Source organism: Alligator mississippiensis, chromosome 14 (assembly GCF_030867095.1).
Source record: "Alligator mississippiensis isolate rAllMis1 chromosome 14, rAllMis1, whole genome shotgun sequence".
Lineage (NCBI taxonomy): Eukaryota > Metazoa > Chordata > Crocodylia > Alligatoridae > Alligator > Alligator mississippiensis.
Genome location: NC_081837.1, coordinates 14296431 through 14314664, shown reverse-complemented (window position 1 = coordinate 14314664; position 18234 = coordinate 14296431). Strand labels below are relative to the sequence as shown.

Here is an 18234-nt window from a genome sequence, read left to right as displayed (position 1 = left end):
TCGCAGGTTGGTTGTGGACACAGGCTTTACAGAAGAACACTGTTTGGAATACTTCATGCTTTGTAAATGCTGCCTTAGAAGTCAGCTGTCTCCGGCTGTATCAGCCCACTGAGGGACAGTAGTTCCAGAAGTCAGGTCCTTCACTCAGGACGTAGGCCCTGTTCTCCAGATCTACATTTCCAGAAAATGTTAAAAGATCATGCTTTCTGATCTTCACTGTCACGGTGATCCAGAGGGGAATGTATAAATGCCAAGAATGGTGATGTAATTATGGAACGAGAACAAGTATTGAAAAGATGGGGAGGCACTAATGGCCCAGAAAGTAGAGGAGATGGGAGCCCACAAGGGATGGTACCTTAAGGGGGCGATCCTCCAGGCCCAAAGGATAACAGTCCCTGAGAGAAGCAAGGTGGGGTAAGAGTGCTCAGAAACCCCCTTGGCTCAGCAAGGGCATTCAGCAATGCCTGAGGACTAAAAGGGAGGCGTACAACCAGTGGAAGGGAGGAACTATCACCAAGGAGGAGTACTCCTCCTTGGCGTGGGAGTGCAGGAGGGCTATTAGGAAGGCCAAGGCAGAGATGGACCTCAGGCTAGTGTCCAGGATTAAGGACAACAAAAAGTCCTTTTTCAAGTACATTGGGAGCAAGAAGAGGGCACCAGGCAATGTAGGGCCCCTGCAAGACACAAACGGTAATCTGGTGGCCACGCCAGACAAGAAAGCTGATATTTTTAACAGTTTCTTTGCCTCTGTTTTCCAGAATAGGGACCGGGATATCCCACCTACCAGAGGTAGGGACAATCTTGGGGATAGCTCTATCAAGCTTTCAGTCAGTGTAGATGTAGTTAGGGATCTTCTGGAAGGGCTAGACATTTTTAAATCTGCAGGTCCAGATGCCCTCCACCCAAGGGTGTTGAGGGAGCCGGCAGGGGTCATCGCAGAGCCCTTGGCCCAGCTGTATGAGCATTCGTGGTCATCTGGCCAGGTGCCAGGGGATTGGAAACTGGCTAATGTCCCTATTTTTAAGAAGGGGAGGAAGGAGGACCTGAGTAACTATAGGCCTGTAAGCCTCACCTCGGTGCTCGGGAAGCTCTTGGAGAGGATCATCAAGGAGCATATCTGTGGGGGGCCTGCAGGGGAGATCATGCTCGGGCAATCAGCATGGGTTCACCAAAGGCAGGTCCTGCCTGACCAACCTGATTGCCTTTTATGACCAAGTAACTAAATCCTTGGATGATGGTGTTGCTGTGGACATAGTCTTTCTAGACCTTAAGAAGGTCTTTGACACTGTCTCTCAACCCATCCTAATCAATAAATTAAGTGACTGCGGCATTGATGCCTGCACAGTTGGATAGGTAAAAAATTGGCTGATGGGGCGCACCCAGAGAGTAGTGGTGGATGGGTCGTACTCAACCTGGAGAGATGTGAGCAGTGGGGTGTCACAACCTAAGGGTGTGATTTTTTTTGTGCGTGCTTCGGCACTGCTAAATTATTTCCCAACACTCGTAGCTTTCTTTGCAGGGTGCATTTCTTTGTTGCAACACAGAAATGCACGTTGCAAGGAGTTCCCGCCATTTGTATTCAGATTTGTGCCCCACTATTGGTTGTTCCTAAATCATTCCCACGTGGCAGCTAGTAATTGGCTTGCTAGCCGTATAAGAGGCTTGAGTGGTTTCCGCCCAAGTTGGAGGACTCCATGAACGTCAGGAGGAGGAGACTTCACGTCTCGTGAAGATCTTTAAGCGCTGCGGAGCCTATTGGACCCAGCGTGTATATCAAGAAGGCTACAGGGGTCTGATCAGCCTCTTGCCTCTCCCCGTCGCCGAACGATCCCTCGACGTACCCTTCACAGCGCGCAAGTTCCACAGAGCCTCGAAAACTTCGTGTGAGTGAATCCAGAGCTCTATCCAAGTCTTTAAACTGGGACTTAAGCGAAGCTTTTCCTGGAAATCTTTCCAGCCTACACCGTGACCATCTTCAGTGTAAGTAAACAATCTTAAATCAACCATTAAGCGTCCGTGCCTAATTCTAGCATACCGCCTGCCTTCCCCGACCTGGCATGTCCGGGCTGCTGGCCACAGCCCGCCATGCGAAAAAAGGGCCGCGAACTGCTCCCAGCCCACACATGGCGACGAGGATGGGATCAGGGGAAAGCACGCTGGAGCTAGAATTAGTTAAGAACTGCCCTTGGCGCAGTGGAAAACGCCAAGTAGAAGGCTTTATGGAACTGGAGGCGCATATCGCTTACCACCAGGCGGGCGGAACGGGTGAAAGATTTAACAGCGGACGTCTTTCGCTGAAGGGAGAAGAGGGAGCTTCCGAAGACGGAGCCCAGAAAGAGAGGGAAGTGTATTTGCACCCCGCGGCATTCGGGTGTATAATGGGTGATGAGCGGGTCCTCTTCAGGCCCCTCGATACTGTGTCCCTCACCAGAGTCAACCCGGCGGGTGCAGTGAACCCGACCCTCACCCGGGAGTGTGCCCGTTGCCTAAGATATGCTCGGGAGAGTGAAGAACCGGTGCCGATCGACCGGTTCTCCCCCTTCATGGTGGCGTCTAGATTAAGGGGTTGCGAGCTTCCATCCGAGCTCCGCGAAGATCTGGAGACGGAGGAACGCACCGCGAATGAGAGGGTGGCCCCACAATACGACAAGGGGGGAGTACCGACTGCAACTTTCCATACGATAACTGATTTAATGAATAAGAATTTAAGTTTAAAAGCCCAGCTGCGTATGGCTGTTTGAGCGGTAAAAGAAGCGGCTGAGAAAAAGAATCCTGAAACGCCAGTCCAAGATGGCGCCGAGCAAGAGGGAGACTGCGTGGAAGAACCGGCAAAGAAGGGTGGAGCTTCGGAGGAACCCACGAGAGTTCGGTCAGCAACTCCGCCCATCGACGCAGCGTCGTTTCCGGCGACCCCGCCCACCGACGCAGCGTCACTTCCGGCGACCACGCCTTCATGCCGACGGAAGGGAGAATCGAGCGGAGGAGTGCATCCGCCCCTCCTGCCTGAAGTAATAACAGCAATGACTCCCGCAGCAGCAGTTCAGCCTATAACAACGACCAGCCAAGTTGCTACTGCCTACTATACTCGCACCAGAACTGAACTACAGGATTTATGCAGAGAATCAAGAATCCAACCTGAAGAAACTCTAGCTGTATGGTTGGGACGTTTGGTCGTGGAACTTGGATCCGGCCTGCTGAACCAGGAAGAAGCAAGCTTCTTAGTCAGACAAGCTTCGTGGAGTAGAGGACATGTCTCGACATGATAGCAGTCAACGTTCACTGGCCTATTCCACTGCAGCGCTTGTTGCAGGACTGATCAGTCAAAAAGCCCACGCGTGGCATGATGGACGGCCAGAACATACCGGCGCAGAACAACTCATGCTAGCAATCATCGGAGTCTCGTACTGTGCCTGGAACCCCAGAGCACGTGCGCTGGGACTGACATCACTCCAGCAAATAAGACCATGGCCTCATTGTCATCTACGAGATCCTGGAACCGTTCCAGTGACCGTTCACAGCATAGATAGTTGTCTTGAGGTTTATGGGCGAAAGAACATCGTCGTCCTCCGGATTCTGCTTAACCCAATGGTGAACCAACCCGTGAGTAACCTCCTTCGTCAGTTGTCACGACTGCGTATCCTGATGGAGCCAAGATTATCCAGTGATCGGGAACGTCGACACCCGACCGAGATTCAAGGCGTAAAACATCATGAATCCGATCTTCCATCATTACCACAGAGAACACCAGAGGAGCGATACATGTTTGGATTTCTCCTACAGCGTTCTGGACTCAATAAGCGACAGCTTTGGATTTTAGGGGACACAGGCCAATGGCAACTGGCCTACGAGTTAGGTTTCCATTACCTAGAAGAATTAGACGACGGCTCCTCAACGATTTCATCTAGTTGAGTGTGCAAGAGAGGGTAGTTTAAAGTAGCAAACACCTGTATTATATGTTTTAAAAATGATAGTATAGTTCCATGGAAACTTTGTAAATATGTTGAGATACGTTAACTTATTTTCTGAGAGTTTTGTTTACAGATCCGGAATTCAGAGTGCGTGGTGAAGAGAAGCCCCAAGAAGGATAACATCATCGAAAGAAGTGGGGGCCTGACGCGCGACTTCGCCATGACGCTCACTGAAGCCCTGATTGTGCAGTTTTTTGTTATGAATCTGATTGTGTGTATATGTATTTGTGTTGGTTATTGTTTGATTCAATCCCTAGAGGACGAACTTCTTATGTTAGCGAATTTTGTGTTTACTCGTTTTGTTCGACGACCTGTGATAAGAGCTCTTGATTACTCGAGTGACGAGCGTGCAGCATAATTCAGCTGTGCCTTCAGCAAGGGGGGATGTTTTGCAAATTCTTAAGTCAGAAGTATGAGCAGTTATCAACCAAAGGAAAACAAATAAAGCTGAAATTGCAGTAGAACAAATAAATTGTTTGGAAGAGTTTGGTATAGAAAAGTTAACAACTGTTATCATTGAGATTTATGAAAGTGGAGAAATACCTGAGGACCTCAGTAAATCGATCAAAAAGACCTGAAGCCATTGAATGTGAACTTCCATCTGTTTAATGAGCCATGTGACAAAGATCCTATTGAAGGTGCTGATGATGAGAGCTACAAGTAAAATAAAACCAGAGACTGCAAAAGTTCTATGTGGTTTTGTTGAAGATCGAGGTAAGAGAAATGCTATCTTCATGGTACAAATGCTTTCGGAGGAGGCAATAGAAATAAGGAAAGACCTTTTTTTGTGTTTTATTGATTATACCAAAAATTTTATTGATTATACCAAAGATAAGAGTCCTGCATGAGGAATGAATGAAAATGCTGGAAGAATTGGATATTGACGGTAAAGACTTTAGAATTTTAAGAAACCTCTATTTGGGACCAAACTGCAACAGTAAAGATTGAAAATGAACTAAATGATTTCACCTGAATTGAGAGGCATAAGGCAAGGCTGTGTTTTTTTCACTAGACTTTTTCAACTTGTACAGTGAGAAAATACTGAGGGAGATTGAGGATTTACCACGGCTAGTCATTGGCAAACCGAATTTGAACAACTTGCGTTATGCTGATGACACAATCTTAGTAGTTGATCCAGAAGAGAAGCTACAAGGAATCTTAGATAAAATTGGTAGTGAAAGTGAGAAGGCGGCTCTAAGTCTGTAGAAAACCAGAATGCATGGTAATTACAAGGAAGATCATTCCTGTATTTTCCATCAAAGCGCAAAAGGAACAGATAAAGCAGGTCAATAAATTTAACTACTTGGGAAGTTGGATAACATCTGATGGTAAATGTGGTCAAGAAATAAAATGGAGAATAGGGATGGCAAAAGACGTATTTCTGAAAATGAAAAAGATCTTGACAAATAGTAAAATTTCTATGGGGACAAAGTTAAGAGTTTTGGATTGCTAGGTTATACCAGTCCTCATGTATGTATCAGAATGCTGGATAATATCGCCAAGTATGGAAAAGAGAATTGAAGCAACCGAGATGTGGTTGTGGTTGAGATGTGGTTTTTAAGGCACATCTTGAAGGTATGCCAGACAAGTCACACTTCAAATGAAGATATTTTGTTAAGAGCAGGTTGCAAGAGGAAGCTGCTGATTAACATTAGAGACATTTGGAGTTTCTCAGACACGTTATGAGGAAATAGGAAATTGAAAGTCTGGTAGTAACTGCAAAGACTGAAGGAAGGAGAGACTGTGGAAGACAGAGGTTGACTTCCATCAAGAGTCTACCTAAATGGATTAATGTATCGACACTGGAAATACTGTATGCCTCAAAGAGAAGAGATCTGTGGAAGACAATGGTCACCAACATCCTGTTTGGATATGGTACCTAGAAAGATCCAGATGGAGAGAGTAGCAGTCTAGCAGATAGGGCATTGTGATGCGGGTCAAAGGATTTTTTTTGTGGCTCTGCCAAGCTGCTCAGTGACCTTTGACAAGTCATTTCACCCACCTCTCTGCCTGTTTCTTTTCCCATTGTTATCAGTTTGGTACGTAGGGCAGGAGAGCTCAACCTTGTAGAGCAGCTGACCGCATGCTTGTGACCTGGTTGTACCATAGGTCACCACTCCTTTGGTGGGGGTGGGGATGGAGGTGGTTGTCCCTGTCAGAAGAAGATGGTGAAAGGAGGAAGGAAGAGAGCTTACCTTCAGCACCACAGGGGTTCAGCAACACAACACAGGGCATGGAAGGGGATATGCTGAGCCATGGTGCTTGCCGCTGATTCCCCATGCTGATGATCCAATCACTTTGAGGGCCTGATCAAGCCTGTGGGCTATAGGTGGAGCACCATTGATGTAGGACATTGGAATTGGATTCAATAGGGCCACAGGTTTCTTACATGATTTGGAGTAAACCTGCCCTGTACTTCAGTTTCCCATCTGTAAAAATGGAGATAGCCCAAGATGTAAAGTGCTATAGGATCCTAGAACAATAGGGACCACACAAGGTCATCTAGTCCAGCCCCCTGCTCAAGGCAGGATCATCCCTGACCAAACCATCCCAGCCAAATGTCTGTCAAACCTACTCTTGAAAACTGGCAAAGATTGAGATTCCAAATTCCTCTGGGTAGCCTGTTCCAGGGCTTGACCACCCTCATAGTCAGAAAGTTCTTCCTGATTGCCAAGCTCAATTTCCTGTGCTGCAGTTTGAAGTCATTGCTCCTAGTCCTGTCCCCTACAGGCACAGAAAAGTCTATCTCCATTTTCTTTTTAATTGCTCTTCATATATTGGAAGATATGTGGAGAAAGGCATCTATATTTATGAGATACTGAGGGCCTGGACATGAGCCATTAGCGTTAGAGTAACTTGCATCATTTTGTACACTGATGGAAATGAAACCAGTGTCTGAAGCAGACAGATGACCAGCTCACCAGAAGCAGGATCTATTACAGCAGCTTGCCACTAAATATAGACCCATAGTACCTACAATGGTGTAACTTTACTCAGTTTACTTGTATTGCAATTTTCTGAGGTTTAACCCCTGATTTCTAGCCAGTTTAACTGGTATAAGGGTATACATTGTGTGTGTCTTCCTTATTTATGCCATGTAAAGCAGGTTGATGCTTATGTGGGCATGTAGTGTGTTCAGGACCTCAAGTACTACCATGAGAAGGACCATGTAAGCATCTATAATAGATTTTGATGGAGAAACTGTTTTCTTCATTGATATCTAAGATGCCCTCATGTTCTTTATCTTGGACTCCGTTGTTACTCGCTTTCTTGGTTAATCTCCATCTGCCTCTAGGTTTTAAATTACACTTATTTTCTATTCCATTTAAAAGGCAAATGGATGCAACTTTGCTTCATACATAATTTACACTGGTCATGTTGCATTACTCTGCCTTGTGAGTGCCACCGATTAGCTGATGCAACTAGGAAGACATATTCACTGCCTCACAGGAAAATATGATTAATTTGTCACTCAAAGGGGATGGGCAATGACTAATTATCCATAGTTAGTCTTTCACTTTATAGGGCATGCAAAATCCATCTCGAAAGACAGTAAAGAATGATTTTTGACATTTATAACAAAGAAGAAAAATGTATTACAAAAATAGGTCACAAATATTCCAAGTGCAAATTACAGGCATTCTGGCTGGTTTATGAGGATTGAAAGATTATACAGATAAGTGCCTAATGTAATGCTTTTTATTACAAAAATTCAGAACGCTCACTGTATAAGGTCTATGTACTCACAAGTATAAAATAATTAAAGATTTTTACTTTTCACTCCTGACCAAAATAGAAGGTAATTCTGCAAGATGGAACAGTTGATGGTCTCATGTCTTGTTGAGCTAAGAGAGGGTGCTGAAGAGTATTCAAGACTTTGCAAGCATCAGCTGACCTTAAAGATGGCATGGAGGTCATCTTTTAAGCCTAATTATCAGGAATAAATTCCATTGTGATTCATGATGTGTGCACATTTGGAAGCAGCTAATAATTACACTTTAATATGACAAGGTAGTTGAAGTGTTTTGTATACAAGTTGATAGGACTCTGGCAGGGATTTAGTCCACTGACTAATAAAGACTATAGTGATGAGTTATCCTATGACTAAGTAACCAGATTTCATTAGTTTCATTTTTTACAGGCTGCAGAGATGGTTCTCTTACCTACTCTTGCCCTATGAGAATGTGGAGAAAGAAAGAACATAAGTGCCATACAAGTGGTTTATCTAGCCCCATAGCCTGTCTCCAACTGGCAAAAAAAAAAATAAAAAAAATTTGATGCTATAGAGGGAGAATACTGAACCACATATCTTTAGTGATCTATTCCCTATTCAATACCCTCCCAGGCAACCACCATTGGTTTAGAGCTGTTTTTTCTGGCATCTCCAACCATTCTGTTCAATAACCATTAATAGGAGTATCACCCATTAATTTATCCAGTCCCTTTTTGAACCTGGATATGCATGTGCCTCCACCACCTCTTGTGGCAATGAATTCTACAAGTTAACTGCACATTACATAAAAAAGTAGCATGAGCAAGCAAGCCTGTTTTAACCGTGGGGCTCTAGAGAGCAGTGTTTTTTATTTCAGGCTGCTTCATTTTTTAAACCATAAGCTTTGGTCACTTCTTGGGGTGGAATCAGCAGGGTAGCTCCCTGTAGAAGTGCAGTATCCCAGAGCGACATGCAACATTGCAAAACCTTTTAATGCAGTAATACTATGTTTCAACACCATTACCCTACCAAAAAGAGAAAAACAAAATCTTGTTAGAAGTTACAGTCAAAGAACAGAGTTAGACACAGGAGGCAGATACAGTATAACAATGTGCACTTCATCTCATTATTAAATGTTTTCCAACCACTATCTACCTAGTGCATAGGCATTGAATGTTTGGGAATCACAGCAGAGGCGGTTTTCTGGCTAAGGTTGTAACATTTCAATAGTTACCTCAAACTTCAGCAGTGGCACAAGTTTCTCTCCTTTTATATTTTCCAGTCATGTCATTTGTAATCTGAGAAATCTTAGGGCTTCTGCTCAGACTGCTCCGCATGCCCAACATTCAGATAGCACACAGGGTGCTCATGTACTGCCATAAAGAGCTAGCTAGGCAAGATTCTAGATTAGTACAAAATTCAGTCTATACATTCTTTACAGACAGATGACTAGTGATCTCATACAAGTAACAGAGCAGTACACCAATGCAAGGGTGACCTTCCAGAAACTTAAGAACCTCTGAAGTCCTGTGCGACCCTCTCCTGTATTTAAGAAAAAAAAAATTGCAGTTCTTGACAATTTTGTTTCCTGTGAAGCATTAATCAACTCTCCCCCCTCCCCTGAATCGTTAGGATAGTTCACTCAAGCTGTGGATTAATATTTTAGTCAGAACAATAGTAACTTGCCACTAACATTTTAAAAATAATAAATTTTGCAATGGCTTTTTGAGGGACGGGGCCTTATGTTGTGGGCAACTAAAAAGTCCCCCAAGTGTGCCCTAGCTCTTAGTTTATTTTGGATCTCTAGATCAGTGGTTTTCAAATGGGTCTGTAGATTATGTCTAAGGGGTTTGCAAAAGAGGACTATGATCAAAAATATATGAATACCCACACCTACAATTCAAAAGGTGACTATACCTCCGTTCAAAATTTTTGAAAGGGGTCTGCACCTCCATTTAAAATGTAAGGGTCTGCAAATGAAAAGAGGTTGAAAACCACTGCTCTAGAAAACAGCTCGCCCAGAAACCCTTTGTCTTGAGTTTCTATCATTGCATTACATTACAGCAGTTTAGTATGCTAATAACTGAGAGGGAGTGGGGTGAACCAAAAACACAAAGAGCATCCCCCTCACCCCCCAACTCTCCCCCTCTAAAAACAACCCATTCTGGTACAAGGCAAATCCCTTTTAAGAGCCTGGTTGCAAATTAAACTAAATATATGGATTCATTTTCAGTTAGTCTAGGACTGTTTATATCCGTTGGGGGAAAAAAAGTAACCAAGGGAGAACAGGACCTGCTACAGAAAATGAACAAGTGTCTGCTCAGTTCTTGCTGCAGCCAATTTTATTTCAGGAGAAAACTCTTCGTTCACAATAGCTGGCCTAGAAACCAAAGTAGTCCTAATAGTTTAATTATGGAGTGAACAGCACCATGCTGCTGGAATGCAAGACAATCCACAGCCTTAAGTGAGAGAGCACATGGTAGCCAGTAAGCTGGCTAGAGGCATTCTCTCCCCTCTGCAGGAGCCAAGCAGTTTTGGTCCTCATGTGCCTGCTTCCCTAAAATCAGTTATTGTGCCTGGGCAGAAAACATAATTTAAGCACCACATACATCTGCCTGCCTATGAAAAACCACTTAATTAGAAGTTTGATCCATGCTTTTCCAACACAATTACCAAATATGTCCATGTGGACATTACACTAAAATTTAAATGCATTTGATATAGGAAGTAATAATAATTTAATCCATTTTAATTGGCATTTTTTGCTAACTAACTTTTTACCTTAGCACCTATTAAAAACCTGCCATATGCCTTTTTTTGGCATTCACATCGTAAACAACAATCTAGAAAGTTCATACTGTCCATCTGATACTCAAGGCTTCATGGAAAGCTAGATCAAATGTCAGGTTCATTAGAAGCTATCCACTCCTTCCCAAAATTATTGCATGAGAAATACTTCTCGTGGTAGAGAGATTAGAAACCTTCACTGCACAATCAGGCTTCCACAGCAGCAAGTTGCTTGTCTTGCCACAGGTTCCAAAGGTTTCATGTCAGCATGTTGGCTGATAACTGAAATCAGAAACTGGACCCACACTGGCTGCATGACCAATATAAGCTATTTCTCTCTCGATTTCATTGCACACCCATATAAGTTTCAGGTCTCTGCAAAGAAAGACACATGACAAGCCATTGCTCCTTTTTAGAAATAAGGATTCTAGAGACTTGGGCTTTACTGCAACTGAAGAATGAACCCCCCGCCTCCCCCCACTCCCATCTCTGTCCCGCGACTACCTGACTTCAGGAGCATCTACCAATCTGTCCTATATCTCTCTTGCCTAATTCCTCTGTCATGAGGAGCTTCCTGTTAACATCCTTCCCAAAGTCTGTGGCACATATTAAGTGCCACACGCATTGTATAGAAATAGAAGCAACATTACTGCCTTTGAATATAGAGAAACTGACTGATTCATGGCTACTTTTTACTATTTCCTCTTTTCTGGATCTCTACTGTTAATTTCCACTTGGTTCAAGAATGGTAGTTTCATAGTTCATAGTTGTTAGGGGCTAGAAGGGACCTTACAGATCATCAGGTCTAGCCCCTCTGTACTTGGGCAGAAAAGGCTCCTGGGTTCGGATGGACCCAGCAAAGTAGGCATCAAGACATTTTTTTGGATTGCCAGGGTGGATGACTGTACCACCTCTGGGAGGAGCCTGTTCCAAACCCTTGGCACTCTACTTGTAAAGAAGTTTTTCCTTTTTCCTGAAGCAATCATCAAATCAGCTTGTGCCCATTATTTCTTGTCATCCCCTGGGTGGCTTTGATGAATAGATGCTCCCCCAGGCCTTGATGTATGCCCCAATATACTTAGAGGCTGTCACCAAGTCCCCTCTGTGTCTTCTCTTCTCCAGGCTGAACAGTCCCAAGTCTTTCAGCCTCTCCTTGTATGACCTGGTGTCTAGGCCTCTAATCATGCGTGTGGCCCTCCTTAGAAGTGGTGCTTCCTTCAGTGAAGGGAAACTCAATTAGTTACTCTAACCCAGAAGCTAAATCCAGCTCAAATTGGCACTTAATTCTTCAGTGCAGGCACCTTGTACAGTATTTAAACAAAGGGAACAAATCCTTATTATTACCAATTATAGCTCTGGGCTTCTAGTATGAAATTTCATATAATTACCAACATATTTCTGCCAAGTCCAAACACTGGAAGTGCCTACTGAGCTAGGCCACTTCTTATCTGAGTCAGTCAATCCCAACACTCCCCAGTCTTAGATAACTAAGAGCCAATTCAACATAGAAATTATTGGAAAAAATTATATTTTGGAAGAACTCACTACAGAAGGTGACAGAATTCCAAAAAATCAAATTACATGAAAATATACATCGCAATTTTCTTTGTACATTAGGTGAGGAAAACTTGCAGTAGAATAGAAGGCAAAGAAATAAAGAGGGGCACAGAAGAGGGATAAAGAAAGAAAACTATTTCTTTATGTCAAACCCAGAAGTTGCTCATTTGAAATCCTACAGATGTGCATGCTTCTTAATCCATCTTAAAAATGAAACCAGGCAATGAGAGAGAGGAATAAAGAAAAGAAAAACACCAAAAGAAAGCAGATCTTCCTATTTTGGACTTAGTCAACTGGACTTCCAAGCCAAAACGCTCAGTCCTTTGAAAAAACAAAACAGCAGGCTCAAGGGTGCTCCACAGCCAGAAGTTTTATTGCTACACCCAAATTCAAGAACTGTGTGCAATTGGGTCAAAAAAGGTAGAGGGGGCCGGAGGAAGGGGGCAGGAGAAGCACCTTTGACAATGCAAAGGTCATTGTAAAAACCAAGTAACGAATCCTAGAAACTTTGAAAATTTATTATTTAGAGAAAATCTGAAACCAAGATGCTGGGTGAGAGGGGAGTGCATTTCCAAACAAAAACCAAGAAAAACAACCAAAGAAAAAAAAAAAGCCAAAACAAAACCCTGAACTTTAATAAGCAAAGGGTTTTAATTAAGCCTCAAATGGTTCAAAGGAAAAAAAAAACAAAACAGGGGGGAAAAAAATCTTTACCCTAATTGGTTTTAGTTTGACATGCTTCACAAGAGTTGGTTTTGTTTCGGTTTTTTAAACTAATAGGAAACAATGAATAGGGAAAGTAAACCTGCTAAAATCTTTAGAATTTACACGATTCTTATCCTACCTACAAGACAGCATTATTTGGTACAATGTGTATTGTGGATGTACATGAACAGTATATATATTATCCGGATCATGTTGTGCTATGTACACATCTTTACAATTCTTCCTGAAGGTTAAAGCAGTTCATTAGGTTTCAAAATGCGTAATTGTTTTTTTTGTGTTGGCACTTGTTAGGCTCTTGTCAGCATCGAAAACTGGCATGTTTTATTGCAGCCCAGTTCCAGCCAGTGTTTGCCAACTTGTTACAACAGAAGTCCAGCAATAGGTGGGTAGAGTGCAGGAAAAACAGTGCCATGTTTCTCAATTGGAGACCTGCGATAAAAAAAAAAGCCACATTACATTTATGAAACAAAGAACTTACAGCTGCTTTAAGATTCCTGTCTGTATTGGGTTGGAAACAAGTTGTTCATCATCACTAACACTCAAAAGTTTATATTAAAAATGTAAAAGCATTTTTGTTGCCTTCAGAATCAAACGTGTTAAAAAATCTCCCTGAGATGACATACAAAAACAACGCTAAAATAAAATGGAACACACCAGATGCTGGCACGGCTGTGGGCTCAAATTCACCATCGTACTTTTACTCCTAACAACATTTTCAAAGTACACAAAATACTCACCTCTGTCTAGGACTATAGGAGGATCGGGCTCTAGTCTTAACTAGAGAATTCCTTCTAAGTAAACATCTAACTAACAATAAATGGCAAAAAAGCTCATTATAGATGCAGTTTTCCCAGAGACAGAGGATTGGAAGGGACCTGCCAGATCAGCACATCCAATCCTCTGCAAAAACACGTGCAACCATGTAATAACTGTGTGCCCAAAGCAATCCATAAGAACATCCACATCAGGCCCACCTAACCTAAAATGCGCTATATAGCTGGCATGTAACAGAGAGTTTGTTTGCCACTGAAGGTAACTGCATGCAGGCAAGACAAGTTTCTCAATACCATTTGGGGTCCAATGCACCCTGTGAGAGTCTCCCATCTTTAAAATTTGGTAAACATCCAGTGCATCAAGAAGGCAGCAACAAACCCAGAAACAAAGTAATCTATTTGGGGTAATTTTATTTTCAGGCCTCTGCAGGCAAGAGCCCTGAAGTCAACCTATGCTATGTCACCAATTACTCTGAAAAATAAAGCTATACTAGCAAGTGCTACAAAAGAAAGTATCAGTGACATTAAGTCTGCTGCTGACCAGCCCCAAGGCTTCTTCAACCCTATCCAGCCCCCCCCCCCCTTTTTTTTTTTTTTTTTTTATATAGAAGTCGAATACTAGAACATTTGCATTACATCATGCAAGATGGCAGCTTACTTGATACTACTCAGTTTAGCTGCTCCCAACACAATCCTTCAAACAAAGAAAAACACTGACCAAGACCAGCTCCCACCCTAAAGTGCAACTGTAACTTGAGTAACTGTGTAGTGGGAGCACGTGAACATTAGTTTGACTGCAAGAATTCCCAGGCCAAGAAAACGAATGCAACTAGCAAGCGTTGCTTCAAAAATACTATGAGAGCTTCCAGCAAAAACAACAATTCAAGGTGTTCCATGCCATTTTCTTAGGAGTACGGTTAAATGCATGTACACTTGTATGCTACACTTCTCCAGTGACACTGGGCCAGTCTGCATGCTGGATTAGGCCCTGCACTCCCTCCACTTAGCAGAATGGAGGGAAAGGGAATGGAAAAAACAAAACCTAACTAACAAAAGAAAAAAATCAAAACCAAAACAGGCTCCAACACCCCATCCTGCCTCTGCACAACAGGACTGGGGCCTGGGGGTGCTGCATTGCCTCCACCCAGCCTCACCTGCAGGGCAGGTGATGAGGAGAGCAAGTTGGGCTCCAGGGCCTGCAATGCCCTCTCCTGGTCCCACACACTGGGAACTGGCCTACAGGCCAGGCACTGAACACCCCTGGATTAGAGGAAGTCATCTAGCAAGCAGCCACCTACTAGAGACAACAGCTCAGTGAAGTGTGAATAAAGGCTTCAACTTTGCACCCTAGAGACCAGCTGCAAGAGTAGGAAGAACACAAGAAATATGGTGACGAGTTGTGGACAAGCAAAAGTTCTGTTGCTAGCTGTACTATACACCAATACAACTTATTCCTCTTGCATTATTAGAACCAGTCGATCATGGATTACATTCAGAATTCAGTGATGGAGAACAAGCTGAAATACTGCAGGAAGTAGACTACCTGAAGGCAATTAAAAAACAAACCCAGAAAACCACCCAGCCTCTTCAGCTTTGAGAATCAGAATATCATCTTAGCTTTTGAGATGCTATGGACCAAAGACTGCAATCTTATAAGCATGTTCCCAGAAGAAATTAGTCACTGAGACTGGGGGGGAAGAAAGAAGTGGGGGGGAAAGGGGAGGGGCAAAAGAAAAAAAAAAGAAAAATCATTTTCTTAGAGATGACTCAAGACCTGATTTTAGGGCAGTTCTTCAAATCTATTGCAGCAGGAGACCCACTGTTTAAAAGCTTGTGAAAATACTTAGCAAGAGGTACCGAAGCTTAAAAAAAAAAAAAGCCAAACAATTATTCATCTTGCTTGCAGAGGGCTTCAAGCCATGCTGTTGCTCTGCTCTTAAAAAACAGTATCACTGCTGACAAGACAAGTCAAGACTACCTATTCTGGAAATGGTCTTTGAACTATACCTGTAAAATTTTACCATATGTTAAATATGGGACATGGGCTCAACAGAAAGTGCCAGTTCTGAGTGTTTCCCCATCTGCTTTGAGGTGCTACTGGAAAGAAAGGACCTTTCAGTTAAAAGGTCAAAGTTTTCCCAACCACCTGGGACGATCTTAATTCTCTGACATTCAACCTGCAGATAATCTGTCTATGGATGCTGATGGCAAGACTATGCACCCCCCCCCCCCCCCAACAGATGTCTGATCCAACTCTGCAAGTGTTCATGACTACCTGAATTTTAAAGCTTGTTATGACTATTTGAGCAAGAATCCCAGAAAGATTCTCTACTTTTGATGATGATGCACTGCAAGCACACTTATAACCACTATTAGAGTAGCAGATATTGAAAAGCTTCCTAACCAAAAATTTAAGCCTTTGAATAGTACCAACAAAATTGTGGTGGAATCTGCCAATGCAGACCGTGTACAGTAACGCATGAGGAAGCTTCGCTTGTCATGAAGGCTTTCAGCAGGGCTGGTCTGCAAGCATACAACTGAGGACGAGTCCACCAAAACCAAGTGGGAAAGAAAAAACAAGTCTTTTTGAAGTAAGACAGGATTTCAGGTCTTGACTGCGAAGACTAGAGCAGCAATTCACCTTTTCAAGCTTCCAGACTACCAGAAATAGCACATTAAAAAAAAGCAGTGTTACTTACCCTGAAAAAAGTGAAGCTACTAGCTGCTGAATAAGTGTCACTCAAAAGCAGTCTCTTGGCTTTTTCTTACACAGCGGGCAACTTTCCTTTTAAATTCTCCATTTCTGTCTTCTCTCCATTCTTTCTGCAATTGAGTAGACAACATAGATGTCGGTTATTGCAACAACATGTATTCTAGTAGTTCAAGTACTGGAAACAAACATGCACTCAAACACCCAAGAGGCTCTTAAATACATGTTTACAGCTATTTAGCTGTTCTCCAATTAGTCATGGTGTTCAGGCTTGGTGACGAGAACATACCTTTCAGGATTTTAAAAACAATGTTGCTAGAACTGTGGGACCCAGGGCTTTTTACTTGGCATTTAAACTTCTGGTTCAAGGGGAGTTTCAGTTCTTAGCCCCCCAAATGTGAAACCTTTGCCACTGTATTCCAGAACATGAAACCTGCAATAGCATTTCACTCCAGTAGAAAGGCAACCCTATATGAAGAGACAGCACTGCACCCAATATTGAGACTCCTGTCAACAGCAGTGAAACAGTGCTTTGCTCAGCAGCACTGACCTAAGCAGAAGCAACAATGAAATAATCCATTTTCCTGACTTCTTTGCTAGTTTCAGCTTATAGGCAGGACACTCAACAGTACATTAAAGAGGTAGCTTTTTTCCTTGCACTATTTACTTACAGAAAACACCCCCCCAAACACCCACCACACAGATCAGCCAACCCACCCCCTGCCTGTCAAGTGGACCTACTGAAGGACTTGTTTCATAGTTTCTAGGGTCAGAAGGGTCCTGAACAATTCATCAGGTCCGACCCCCTGACTTGGGCAGGAAGGAGTGCTGGGATCATAATACTCCAGCCAGATATCTATCCACCCTCCTCCTGAAGACTCCCAAGGTAGGGGAGAGCACCACCTCCCTTGAGAGCCCATTCCAGAGCCTGGCAGTCCTAACCATGAAGTAATGCCTCCTGATATCAAGCCTGAACCTGCTCTCAATCAATTTGTGGCCGTTATTCCTTGCTATCCCAGGTAGTGCCTGGGGGAACAGAGCCTCACCTATTTTCCACTGGTCCCCCCTGGTGAGTTTATAGATGGCCACCAGATTCCCCTCTCCATCTTCTCTTGTGGAGGCTGCATAGATTCAGGCCCTTTAGTCTATCTTTGTAAGGCCTGGCCTGCTGCCCCCTGACCGTGCAAATGGCCCTCCTCTGGACCCTCTCAAGGTTTGCCACACTTCAGGAGGGATGTGGCTCCCAGAACTGGACACAGTACTCCATCTGTGGCCTGACCAGTGTTGCGTAGAGGGGAAGGATCACCTCCCTGGCCCTGGTTGCAATGCATCTGTAGATGCACGACAAGATGTGGTTAGCCTTACGGACCGCTTCCTCACATTGGCGGCTCATATCCATCCTGAAGTCAACAACTGTTCTCTCCCAAAGATGATCTCTGGAGCAGAGTTCATTTTTAGCTAACCAGTATTTCTTTTTAAGAAAGGGATATGCACCATGATTTTACTGTTCTAATACCTCTGCCATTTAAAACCACCACACAGGATTTTCAAGGGCCCTCCACATCTTTTCTTTCAGGTGGATAAAAGCGTAAAAAGCCTCAAGTAATCTGTTATATTCAGGGTAGATAAAGGAAATTAAGACCAAGAGTGAAGAAAATGACTCTGGTCATAGCAGATATCCCTACCAGGTTGAAAGTAGGCATGTGCCAGAAATCTCATTGTTCAGTTGAGATTTTCAAGGAGCCGTGGAGCTCATGCCTTTCTGAAGAGTTAAGCTCCAGAATCTTAGCTTTCTTGATACCTTATCTGAGATACCTTGTAATGGCAACTGATATAAACTGAGACCTGGATGCCTTCTCAGAGCTGGCAGAGCCCAAAACAACATCTTTGTGATGCCTACAGTGAATGGGGCTGTTGATAGTGCTCTGAGCCTTCTCCCCAGTCAATCCAAAGATGCTATGCAAGTCCAGGAACATATGCTGAATTCCACTGTTGCAACCA

The 18234-nt window shown here is 43.4% G+C and overlaps 1 protein-coding gene across 2 annotated transcripts in view; it reads right to left on the bottom strand.

Moving 5' to 3' along the window:
• Window positions 1–11978: 11978 nt before the first annotated feature.
• Window positions 11979–18234, bottom strand: part of UBE2G1 (ubiquitin conjugating enzyme E2 G1) — a 42863-nt gene continuing 36607 nt past the window's right edge. For both annotated transcript variants that reach the window (XM_059717317.1, XM_059717318.1), the window contains 2 exons: window positions 16223–16346; window positions 11979–13179 (listed from right to left, as the gene is read on the bottom strand). In XM_059717317.1, coding sequence (XP_059573300.1) covers window positions 16260–16346 — 87 coding nt within the window. In that variant the 3' untranslated portion in view covers window positions 11979–13179; window positions 16223–16259. The remainder of the gene's footprint in view (window positions 13180–16222; window positions 16347–18234) is intronic.